This window comes from Ptychodera flava, chromosome 18 (genome assembly GCF_041260155.1).
Source record: "Ptychodera flava strain L36383 chromosome 18, AS_Pfla_20210202, whole genome shotgun sequence".
NCBI classification, from domain to species: domain Eukaryota; kingdom Metazoa; phylum Hemichordata; class Enteropneusta; family Ptychoderidae; genus Ptychodera; species Ptychodera flava.
In genome coordinates this window covers 20,843,084-20,856,693 of record NC_091945.1, presented here as the reverse complement: position 1 = coordinate 20,856,693, position 13,610 = coordinate 20,843,084, and the positions used below count along the sequence as shown (strand labels likewise).

The following is a 13,610-nucleotide window of genomic DNA, read 5'->3' as shown; positions in this document are numbered from 1 at the left end:
GTAAAAATTGTGAGACGATGAACAGGATTTACCCGAACAGAACATCGACACGCCGCGGGAGAAAAAACTACAAGCATGGCTCGAAAACATTGACTAGGACTTTGAGAAATATGCAAGAACTGGAAATCAAAGAACCGGATTTGGTTTGGGTGTTGTTCAGAAAAAATCACATATTCATCACAGTAAGCAATATACTCATCGGTGAATTTCATAGACTACAAGCGTCAGTTTTTTCAAAGTCATCTTCTGCACTATCGCCATATTCGTCGATTTGTTTTTCTTTGAGAGATATCTAACTCTTCACACGATACAAAGCGTTGCCATACATTTCGTAACCCACAATCACTGAAACGGAACTTTTCGCCACCTCTCTGAATGACGAGAAAATCGCCCGTAACTTTATTCCCCACGCAGTAAGATTTCCATGCATGACAATCAAATCCTGTATTAAACTCAGGCAAGATTGCCTTCCCACTCCTAAATCTCCGTTTGAGCCATTAGGGTGTCACAGGACGAAGGTAAACCAGAGACTTGGTTCAAGTCGGTGAATTTTCAAAAAAGAAAATGATTTGTAAAAGTTCCTCTTGTAAAATTTGGTAGCGATCGAACGCGTTTTTATTTAGTCTGTGCAGCTATAGCAGAAGTGAGTTAGTTTGTGGCAGGTAAAACTTCCCTGTATCGCGTTCACCCCACTCAACGCGTTCACATAATCCTACTCACACATTTCATATGAAAACAGAACACAGATCATTGCATTCCAGACGTTCACCCAACTTACATGTTCACAATCACGCACTTGAACCAAGTCTAGTAAACCAGTAAGTAAATCGAGAGAAAAGCTGTGCACAAACAGTGCGGTGGTCGGCGTTTGGAAGGTAGGCGTGGTTTTATCTTTGAGTGTAACGCGTGCTCTGATTGGTCCGCCTGATTTTCTAATTCCATCAAACTCCTTAATGCAAAATAGTGGGGGTATCCCGCACGGCATGGTTAGTGGAAGACTCCTGTCTGGCTAACGAGCCGTGCGAGCGGACGATGGATGGTAATAGGCTATTTTCATGACCTCTCCTCCTACACAGGACATTTCATTCAGGTTATTTTTGTGGTTTATATATGATTCAAAGTTAAACATTTTGCAGTAAGCAAATGTGCTAGTCTTGCATGAAAGTTAGTTATTGGGTTTAAAAACCTTTGCGACAAAAAATATGAGAGTGGTCATATACACCTCTTTACAACATGAGAGCAACATTTGGTTTTGTTTGAGCAGGACTAGTAGATTTCATTTAGGACTACTAAAAATGAACTGCTACTAGTCCTTCGGGCTAGTGGATGATTTGACCTTACGTCGAGCCCTGTGTACTATACTTTTAGTGTACGAAGTACATATAAAAAAAATTGTCCAGATATTCCAATTTCTTAGTTTTTGATTTGTTTCTTCAAAGGTCAATGAAGAAGTCCTGGGATGAATACATTAACCAAACTGAGAAAATTGGCGAGGCACACGTGGCCATGGGTCAAGTACTTCTAGATTCTGTGAAGAAAATCCACGACTTCCGTGAAGTTCAACGGGAAAAGAGAAAAGAGAGGGAAGAAGCAGTGATTGACTCACAAAAGTTGAAGAAGGAACTTTTCAATAAAACAACATCAGTAAGAATACTGTCAGATATCATTTTAGTTCTAGAGGGCCTCAAATTGCACAAAAATAACAAATTCATAATTATATGTGATAAGTATGATTAGTTCTTGTTTTACTCTTAGTTTTCTTCATTCAGTTTTGAAACAAAACTAGAGTGCAGGGCTAGCAAATTAGACTGCAGGACTGGCAAACTCTTATGCAGGAATGGCAAATGGTGTGTACGTGTCTCAACTTCTCAGGTATTGTAGGGCTTGTGATTCCTACACTGATTTTCAACTGAGACACAGCTCATTGGCATCAAAATTACTGAGACAAGGATACACAACAAAAAGACTCGTTAGGACTTTCAAAAAGTTCTACGGTCGATATGACGACATTGTGGCCAAATATGACACCTCAGTCACACAAATGATTAACGACAGCATTCCCGGCTTTGACTTATTACAGTGATTCATATCCTGTATCTTTTCATACAATATTTAGACAATTTTGGGACCAATCCTGCTAGCAGGGTACGCTTACCCATTCCGGACACCTGGTACCACCACTAATTATCAGTGGTTCAGGATGGTCCTACTTAAATTTGTAAATCACAATTGTCCCATGGACCTGGTAATATATTACCTTGAATGGAAATGATTATTGGACAAGTTTAATGTCGTATTGACTCTGGGACTGGCAAGCTAGTAGAAGTATGCAGAACCGGCAAACTAGATTGCAGGACTAGCAAACTTGACTCTGGGACTGGCAAACTACCATAGACTGGAAGACTGGCAAACTAATAGTAGTATGGAGAACTTGCATAACTAGACTGCAGGACTAACACACCAGACTGCAGTACTTGCAAACTAGACTGCAGGACTAGCAAACTAGACTACAGGACTAGCAAACTAGACTACAGGACTAGCAAACAAGGCTGCAGGACTAGCAAACTAGACTACAGGACTAGCAAACTAGACTACAGGACTAGTTCACCAGATTGCAGGACTAACACACCAGACTGCAGGACTAGTTCACCAGATTGCAGGACTAACACACCAGACTGCAGGACTTGCAAACAAGGCTGCAGGACTAGCACACCATACTACAGGACTAGCAAACTAGACTACAGGACTAGCAAACAAAGCTGCAGGACTAGCAAACTAGACTGCAGGACTAGCAAACCAGACTGCAGGACTAGTTCACCAGATTGCAGGACTAGCTCACCAGACTGCAGGACTAGTTCACCAGACTGCAAGACTAGCAAACTAAACTGCAGGACTAGCAAACTAGACTGCAGGACTAGCAAACTAGACTGCAGGACTAGCAAACTAGACTGCAGGACTAGCTCACCTGACTGCAGGACTAGCAAACAAGACTGCAGGACTAGCAAACTAGACTACAGGACTAACAAACTAGTACCAGTATGTAGGACCCCACGATTTCCTTTTATACTGGTGGTAGGACTCATCATATGTATACCAGTACATGTATTAGCTAGTACATGTAGCCTAGGCAAAAGATAACTGATCTTATACCTTTCCGTTGAATGGTGAATTTAATGCTGCTCAGACTGCAGGACTAGTTCACCAGACTGCAAGACTAGCAAACTAAACTGCAGGACTAGCAAACTAGACTGCAGGACTAGCAAACTAGACTGCAGGACTAGCAAACTAGACTGCAGGACTAGCAAACTAGACTGCAGGACTAGCAAACTTGATTGCAGGACTAGCACACCAGACTGCAGGACTAGTTCACCAGACTGCAAGACTAGCAAACTAGACTGCAGGACTAGCAAACTAGACTGCAGGACTAGCAAACTAGACTGCAGGACTACAGGACTAGCAAACTAGACTGCAGGACTAGCAAACTAGACTGCAGGACTAGCACACCAGACTGCAGGACTAGCAAACAAGACTGCAGGACTAGCAAACTAGACTACAGGACTAACAAACTAGTACCAGTATGTAGGACCCCACGATTTCCTTTTATACTGGTGGTAGGACTCATCATATGTATACCAGTACATGTATTAGCTAGTACATGTAGCCTAGGCAAAAGATAACTGATCTTATACCTTTCCGTTGAATGGTGAATTTAATGCTGCTCAAATTTTCTTATTTCCTTGATATTAATTGTTAATTTCAGCTACAAAAATCCTACGTAAAAGCCTGTAAAGAAGCAGAACAAGCAGAAGACGTTGCTTTGAAATCAAGAATGTTTGCAAATCCTAAAGAACAAGACAAGGTAAAGTTCAAGTTGTATTCCACAAAGTTCAATAATCTGTGATCCAAACTTCTTTTTCCTTTTATCATCAACATGATTATTAAGTATTGTCATTTTACACTGTTGAATAGCCTTATCGCCCTGCCTTGATTTCACCTCCGTAGTTTTCTGAGGAAAAATAGGATCTTCTGGGTATGAGGGAATAAATATTTCTATGCCCAGTATGAAAATGAAGAGAAATAACTCATCCCCTCTTCCAATTATTAACCCTTTGAGTTCTGTAATTTTCCCGCCAAAATTTTAGTGCAACATTTTACAAATTTTTATGAATTTTGCTGTAATATTTGTAATAATGTTTGAGCAAATGGACATCGCATTTGATTGGCTGCAGTTTTTAATCAAAATTCTATGCAAAAATTTCAAAAAAATTAATGTATAAATTTTTTAAAAACGACAAAAATTGACGTTGGCACTCAAAGGGTTATGGTCCTAGTTGTGGGAAGACATCCCTTGATGCTAGAGCTTTTGAAAACTAAAAAGTCATTTCATGATCAAGTGTAAGCACTTGCAGTGTGAAACCTTGTCACCTGATTATCCAGTGTTTAGGTCCAGTCACTAGGTTGAAATAAAAGCAGTGTGCCAAAATTTGCAGGTAAAAAAATTGAAAGAAATTTTTTGTTTTTAATCAGCAGTGATCTGAATACTGATTAAGACATGCCAGGTTGTCATTTGTCACGCTTTTACTGAGCATTTGATGTGTAATGTTATTGGAATGATGATGACACACTTTTATTTCAATTTACAGCTAAATGCCAAGAAGGAAAAAGCTAAAACACAGGCCCACACGGCAGGTAATGGTTTTGTCAACTTAGGTACCATAAAACCCTATTAATTCGACCACTCTATTAAATCAAGCACCCTATTTTTTATCAAAAACATAATTTTATTTTACCCCATCAGTTCAACCACCAATGGAAATTGTGACTTTCTCAATCTCTAATAATTTGACCAACCAATCATGACAAGCTGTTTTGAACATTTTATTTTCGATAAAATACACAGAACAATGCAATGTACAGCACAGAATGTCTAAGTCTGGAGTTCAGGAAAGTCACCTTCATATGTTTCAATCATTCAAGATGGTAAGCATATCACTTATGAACTGTCAAAACAGTTGAAATTCCTGATAATTCAACCACTGAAATTACTTTGGCTAATGATTCAACTATTTGAAATTGTTATTATTTTTTTCTGGTCACATTAATAGGGTTTTTATGGTATCACCCAGATATTTATATAACAAAGGGCCGTCTTCAAACATCTGAATACTGCACAGTCTTTTATGGGGTTCACATCTAGGCCCAGGGCCGGCCAGAACTAATCCGGCAGAATGTGAGAAGATAAGCTAATCTTTTGTCCGCGTTCACATTACGTTCAACGCTGTCCTAGCCTAGATCATTTGGTAGCGTCTAGCCGACCGTTGACCTTATACAGGTCAAAATACATTCATCAGATACATTCCAGTTCCTACATAGAAAATCATGTCATCCAAATCAACCTTCAAGGGCCTAATCAAAGGCGAACATTAAGGTACATGAGGACATGTAACAATGAAGAAGACTTCAACAACAAAGTCAAAACATTTAATGAAAAGCTATTACTGCGAGAATATCCACAACAAGAAATATCAAACATCAATGCGGAAACAAATTACGCTACACGAAGAACACATTTAAATCACAAACAAACGCACAACAGCAACACAAATAAATTGATATTTGCTACCAAATATAGTCCACACATCAAAACAAAAGACATCAAACAAGCACTCCTGAAGAACTGGGAAGAAATAGAAAAAGACCAAACACTAAATAATTTATTCACGATGAAACCGATCATCGCTTACAAAAGAAATCCAAACATTGGCGACACACTCATAAATGCACAAGTACACAATCTTAGAGAAACGACCGAACAAAATGAAACACAACAAACTGACCCAAACATAAGTATTCTAGCCTCCTTGCTAGACGAACAAAACACTGGCAATAATTATTGCCATCGCGATAATTGTTGGTAAACCCAAGCCCCAATATACTTAGGGAATATCCCTATATCGCAAATTAATTAGCCAACAGTATTGCTAGTGCACCAGATCATCTTGCAGTTTGTTTATCGAAAACACTGCGGGGTGCGTATGCGGTGTCCCTTAGACAAAACACTATTGCAGAGGCCGTTCATATAGCGTGAACGATGGTACATTAAAGGATTAACTTTTACAAGTAAAGTTACATTGCTTTTGCCAGTTTTTGTTGAATTGCTGTGGTAAATTCCATTGCCTAGGGAACATGTTGAAGCAACCAAATTCGACAGACTTTCCCTGAAGAAAAAAGTGCAGGAGAGAAAACGATAGGTACTGTCATGACTTTGACTTCGTTTCGTTGTACAGGCGTTGTCATCATAAATGCCGTCATTACCACTGTCTCACAAAAACTGTAATTTGCGTCCGGCATTGAGGTGAAATCCGTATTTTGAACTGTTATTTTTATAAAGTGATCAGTTTACGTCGAGGTTTACAATGTGCGTAGTTTTTTTCTATATGATGTACAACATGAACCTTTTCACGTTTAACACCCATCGCGCGATATGTCATCTTACCATGTACTTCGACAATTTTCCATCAAAAGGACGGCTTCCTTGAGTGAAATTCAAAGTCTCTAAATTTATAATCTCGTTTCGAAGAAACCGATTTGCCGACCGACCGCTTTAAAGTAGATGCGTATTCTTAGAGTGACAGTGAGAATAGACAGTTGTGTAAATAACCCGTATTTTATCGGCCGTGCACCGATGTAGTTTCTAAAAAGTTACTACTTGTCAAACTTCCAGGCTTCGAGGTTCTGTTATCCGACATGTCGTAGCGAAATTCTGTGAGAACTACAAGTAATACAGACAAAATTTGGGTTTCTGACGGTTTCCGTGTATGAGCTGATTATCAAGTTGAAATTACTGTGTGGATAGTCGTTGCTGCTGGTCTGCGGCGTGGCTGGAATTTGTCACGTACAAACATTCTTCAACTGTCAGCCATATAAACCTCTACAGTTTTCATCGACGGCTTTCGTGGTTTCGAAGAAGACCTTTTTTTCTCGGATATATTTCTGACAACCTCGGCTTAGAGGCAAAGTCGATGTCGTCTCGTAGTAACCCTGTACGAGTCTCGGCCTTGACATGACACAAGCAGACATACGTCACTGTTCAGTCACATTTATTTGGATGCGTCATACGGATAATATCATTATTCAAGGGGGGTATCAGACTAAAGTGGGCACATAGTAGAGTTTTCTCAAGAAATGTAAAACGGAAAAGGACAGTCATATCATCAATTTCAAAGAATGCTGAAATGCCATAGTTTTTAATCGTTAATCGATGGCAAAGTTTGTATTTTGACCTCAACGTATCCAATCGAGAAAGTAAACTTGGCATGACCCAAAGTTTGAAAATGTGTTGTCTTGTCTCCCGCGGCCTGGCATGGCCCGGAGGCAGTGACGTTTCGTACTTCGAATTCTGAGAGCTATCAAATCGTCACGATCAGCGGACACGAAATTACTATTTTCAAATTGCCATCACTGAAAAAATACAGAGAAATAAGAAAACACGGTGAGAAAAAAGGCATTTCATCGATGCTGTTGATAACCTTCCTTTCGCTTCTGATCTACCCAGTGCAAAACTGGTACCTTTTCAAACCACTCATGACTCAGAACCCAACTCATTCCAACTGGCCCCATACAACCGGCCCGAATTCAATTTGTTGGGAAGGCAACGATAGCTTTTCCTGCAAACGTAGACAGACCTGCAGTGTGCACTGAAAGGAATAGTTGGCGACATCTTTTCGAAACTCTGAAAATATAGCTAAAGAAGGAGCCATATCTCAGTCAGTACGGCCGAGGCAAACCTTAGCGTTCACACCGACTATGGGGACAGAGCATTTTCAGCTGCATTTTCAAACGAAACGGAAATGTCAAGGAAAGGCGATGACTTATTTTCTAAAGTTGAAGAAAATGCTTAAAATTTGGCTGTGTTAGTCAATCAATCGAAATATTTTTGTTCAATAAAATCAAACAGTCTCGATTCTACCCTCTACTAGACTAAATCGACAACGGAGGGTGCATAGGTACGCGGTAGAACGTGTAAATCTCAAACAACGGGCGAATTGGTTTCGGGCGAGTTGATTCTGGGCTGTTCAAGTTGGAGAAAGTGCGAGTTAATTGTCATTCGTGCAAAACGGTCAAGAAAACTTCAGGAAAATAGGAAATCAATGAAATTTACCGCAGACGTGGTGATACACATACATGTAGGCAAAAGCAATTTAACTTCATAGAAAGTCAATGCTTTACTTCAGTAATTTATCGGTCATGCAAATGAACGGCCTCTACTTTATGAGACACCCAACGGTGTTTTGATAAACAGACTGAAAGATGATCTGCCAAACTTCATGCACATAGCGATAGTGCTGCCAGCTAATCTCTTTGCGATGTAGGTATATTCCCAGCGGTTTCCCTAAGTATATTGGGGCTTGGGTGTACCAACAATTATCGCGAACCACGAACAGTGAAACATAAATCTAAGGAGAGCAATCTCCAAAGAAAAGCGACTGAGGAAGAAACCACACACTGGTTTCGAAACGTAGCGTCAAAGGATCACCCTGTCATTCGACAGCCAGATTACGGCTACGTCTCGCCATGGCTTGTATCTACACCAATAGCCAAACACACAAAATCAAACACAAACACAGAGAACGAAAAAATAGTGTAGGCGATGTGTGCAGCCGCTTTCCCTTTATTACAAACGCTGTGAGATGATATTGTAGGCGATTCGATCCCTGTACGTGCCGTCCATCAGATTTTACACCATATCTTCGTTCCAAATGCATACACTTGATTTCTTCCGTAGCCCAGATGACTCCTCGACTCGCCATGTCTAAAATGATACTGAATCGTCGAATAGGTCAAAGACTACACTGCATGTCAACTACAGAGGGCGTCAACTGGGACCTGAGTCGGACAAAACGCGTTCACATACGCTGTTTACTGCTCGGCCAGAGACCTGGGTCGGCCACAAACCACCCCTCTCGACTAGGACAGAAATTGTCCGGACAGTGGCCGGCCAGAACCGTTCACACCTGTGTTTTTGGTCGGCCACGAACCTGGCTAGGACAAGGGCCTAGTCTTTTTTGGCTAATGTGAACGGCCCTTTTAATGCGTCATGTATGAAATGACAAACACTTATGTATACATATATTATGGTGCTCGAAAAACATTTTTCAGTCTTTTGTACACAACTGTTGCTCTAGATAGAATTTGTATAAATGCTCAGACAGACCAGCTATTGCTACATTATCTTCAACTTTTGATACATTTCCTCAATCTTTGCTCTCTCTGTAATATACTCTAAGTTTCTTTTTCTACTCTCAGAATCATGTCAAATTGTATACCGTTCAACGTATTGACCTGCCCCACACGTGTGTTATGTCCAGTACAGTTGTTGACCAATAATCCAGGCTTACATATACTTAGTACAAATTTCAGTATACCGGTATAGTACTATCGGTGAAAGGATGAAAAAAATGCACTTTTGCAAATGCTATAAAAAGTCGTTGCCATTTTTTTTTTGATAAAAGGAGTTAAAGGGATAAAGTCAGCCATTTCTCATGAATTTTGTTTGATACGAGATACTACTTACATTGTTTGACATGTTGAAAGATAATGAATGAATGGGTGACCAAGCATATATTCAACATCGATTTTAGACACGATAAATGAAGCCATCGTGAAAATGAATTAATGGTCATGACCATTAATTCATTTTCACGATAGTTTCATTTAATTTGTTTAAAACCGGGGTCGAATATATGCATGGTCACCCATTCTTTCTGTATCTTCTAACATTTCAAACAATATAAGTAGTATCTCGTGTCAAACAAAATTAATGAAAAATGGCCGACTTTGTCTGTTTAATGTTCATTGAACTTTTTTGCTGCAATACGTACATCAACCATTTTCAATGCCTTTCAAACTTTAAATGAGAAGGAATCATGTCAAGTTTTCAAAATCAAACTGAGTTTCCCACAAATATATTCAAGATCAAAACGTGCCCGCACCAAATTCTTTCCTCCATGCAGTTTGTAGAGTCTACTTTAGCAATATGATTGATACAGTTATTCCCTATCTTGTCACTTAAAGATCTTGCATACCAGAGATCAGTAGAAAACTTAGAAGATGCCAGACAGAGATGGGAAAAAGATTTTACGGAGTGTTGTGTGGTAAGTTGTCTGCTACCATTGAACATTGGTGTTCTTTATCCAGTATTGACAGAAATCTTCTCTTTATTCTTGTTCTGTCCCACTGTGGCGATCTTCTTTGTAGAATCTTTAACCCTTTGAGTGCCAAAGTCGATTTTTGTCGCCTTTATAAAATATACCCCTGTCAAATTTTGTCAGTATTATGCCCAAATTTTGATAAAAATCTGTAGCCAATGAAATGTGATGTCTATTTGGTCCAAAATTATCAAAATATTTACAGAAAAATTCATAAAAAATTGGTATAATGTGGCTGTAAAATTTTGGTGGGAAAAATTGCAGCACCCAAAGGGTTAATCATGTTATTATAAGAGTCTGTTCAATATCTTATTGTACACCACTAGGCATTGGTCATATTGAATCGATAAAAACACTGAATGTATTTTTGGAGAAGTTTGTAAATGTATTAGATCCAAAGATCAAACATTCATCACTGGAACTCATGCAAGCTGAAGGAAGGGGTTTGAGGAGACTGAAAAAAACCTATATGTATCTGAACCTGGCATGTGCCTTGGTTTTGATGACTCCCTAGAATAGTGCCAATTAGAATGGTGCATTGTTTTGATGACTCCCTAGAATAGTGCCAATTAGAATGGTGCATTGGTTTTGATGACTCCCTAGAATAGTGCCAATTAGAATGGTGCATTGGTTTTGATGACTCCCTAGAATAGTGCCAATTAGAATGGTGCATTGGTTTTGATGACTCCCTAGAATAGTGCCAATTAGAATGGTGCATTGGTATCGACGACTCCCTAGAACAGTATCGGTCAGAATGGTGACAATCAGTTGAGCACATTCTCCCAAAATTGGAAACAGTCAAACGACAAGTTCCTCAAAGGTTGCATCCGAAAGCCATACCATTTTCTTTGATTTCATCCTTGTGTTTCCATATGTGATTGCAATGACAAACATTTGCCATTGAAATGTGGTGTTCTTAACCTGTTCACCCCCAATTCCCTGTAAACAGATCCACAATCACCATTGATAACAATAGGTTTGGGCTGAACCATGGTTGTTAAAGGGTTTAAAAACATTACAGAAAGACTACCATTTAGAATTGTTTATTTGACATTCAAGTTCTGATATGGTTTATGAGCTTATTGCCATTGATACTTATCACAGTACATTTTGAAATTATTAACATTTTGTTCCTTTTAAACGCATTTACTAGCTCTTGGTGCAGGCAGTGGTCATCTTGTTTTGAGGGAATGACATCACATCCAGATAGTTGTATGACCTCTATATAGTGTTTCACATTGTTAGAATAACTGGTGACATTGCTGTATTAGGTCAGGTTTATATAGATTGTTGTAGAACATGTAATTACATCTGTGTTGTAAGGCTATGCAGAGATCAGCTAGCATAAGATGATTCTGTTTGTGTAGAGTTGGAATAAAGTGTTTTTTTATCACAACTGGAAGTTGTGATATAGAGGTGGTTTCAACCGGTGTTTGATGTCGTCCATTTCCGTAAACGACAAAAAGTCAAAAATGCTGAACAGACTGCGTTGATATTTGATACTGATACATAGACTGGTTCCAAGGTTCCAATTCCGAAAAATGGAGCCAAACGGAGCGGCGGTTAGATAGTTTTGGGAAATTTGTAACCCCCTTTTTAACTAATTGATTTTAGGGGTCTTTCATATATGTAGTTTGGAATGTACACCAATCCTGCATTGTGGACTGTTTTATGAGTTGTGGAACAGAAATGAGGTTTTGATGAATGTTAGAAATATGCAGGATGACTGATTCGAAGTATAAGAGATTTCTATGCTCTTTTGGGCATCAAAAGCATTAAAAAAAAACATATTTCATAGTTTAGATTCTCACTTTTGAGATGACCCTAGGCATTTGTTAAGTAAACATCCTTGAGTCAATATACAGACTTTGACATTCCAGAGATTAAGTATCCACAACCTCACATGTTACAGTCTTTCACTACAATGGTATGGCCCAAACCCATTGTTATCAATGGAGAGTGTGGACCTGTCTACAGGAAATTGGGGTGAACAGGTTAGACAATGACGTTTCAAGTTGTAGGTTAGTTATCAAGGTAGCACCAGCATAGAGTCCTGAGCATCTGTCCATGTGTTCTCACAGCAAATTACAGGGAAAAAAATTATTTGAGAAGTTTCTCTCCTTTAAATAGAAGTATATTACAATTTAAAGCTGTCATGGATGGATTGCTCTCAAATGATCTGAGTATAGGATAAAGCCCGAGTACGAGGGCTCTTCTGGTATATAAAGTCCAACCCATCGATAAAATGTCGAGGCCGCAGGCCGAGACATTTTATCGTAGGGTTGGACTTTATATACCAGAAGAGCCCGAGTACGAGGGTTTTGTCCGACTTAAAAACTATCACCCCTAACTGATATATTTTCGTTTTCAATGTGTTTACGTCAACCGTCCCCTTTGTCAATGTAACATGTTTAGGATATGAATTAAAACTTTTATTTGTGAAATAGCCTTCCAATGTAATGGAACATCCTATAAATGCCCTAGGGCACATTATATAAATGCCCTAGGGCACAGCAGATTTTGTGTTGCAGCTGGTTTCCGCTGTGTTACCAAATTTGAATATTAAAACGTACCAGATGTCTACAGAATATGACATGTTCACTTTTGATTGGACAGTACTTTACTACGGCGCTGTCATTCGTTTCTGGAATTTGGTGACCAAGGCTTTATGAGTAGATAAAACACCCTGAATTGAGCACTCTGATTGGTCAATCAACAGTAGATAGTTTTTAAAACACAGTTATTGCCCATTAGCAACAAATCTACAGCAAGATTTACCGGTATGTAAAGTTCATGAACTTACACAAGGTATTAGACAAAAGATGACCATGACTTTGCTACTTTTCAACATTTATTTCAATCAGATTTCCCCAGCTTAGTGTATAATTTTGTAATCTTAATTACTGTCAACTTAGCTTTACTAACTTATTCTAACCTCATTATTCTTACACTAGTGTTATACCTTATAACCACAAAATTTCAAGAGATGCATAAATGATTGTCACTTACAAACAATTTACAAATATGTCTTCTGCTTTTTCTCCATATACATATACATGTCTCTTTTCTCATAAAAATGGGCTTAAAATCGCAATGTGAAAAATAGTCTTTCAGCTATATGTTGCTCATTGACTTCATGGTCTGTCTAATTCACAGTGAGTGTGGTTGTTGATAAATGCCGATAATACTAGGCGGTCATTATGTCCAAGCGCCATTGGCGGTATTTTTTAACATAATGACCATAGGTCATTATCACATCTGGAAGTTGTGATATAGGGTTAGCTTCAACCGGTGTCAGACAGACTCAGTGTCCATTTTCCGTAAACGACAAAAAGTCAAAAACCGCTGAACAGACTGCATTGATATTTGGTACAGATATTCAGACTGGTTCCAAAGTTCCGA

The 13,610-nt window shown here is 38.9% G+C and overlaps 1 protein-coding gene across 1 annotated transcript in view; it reads left to right on the top strand.

Annotated features, from left to right (window-relative positions):
• LOC139117120 (proline-serine-threonine phosphatase-interacting protein 2-like) overlaps positions 1–13,610 on the top strand; it is a 56,371-nt gene that overhangs the window by 31,053 nt on the left and 11,708 nt on the right. Inside the window, exons 4-7 of the mRNA XM_070679964.1 lie at positions 1,440–1,644; positions 3,761–3,859; positions 4,644–4,689; positions 10,075–10,154. Coding sequence (XP_070536065.1) covers positions 1,440–1,644; positions 3,761–3,859; positions 4,644–4,689; positions 10,075–10,154 — 430 coding nt within the window. The remainder of the gene's footprint in view (positions 1–1,439; positions 1,645–3,760; positions 3,860–4,643; positions 4,690–10,074; positions 10,155–13,610) is intronic.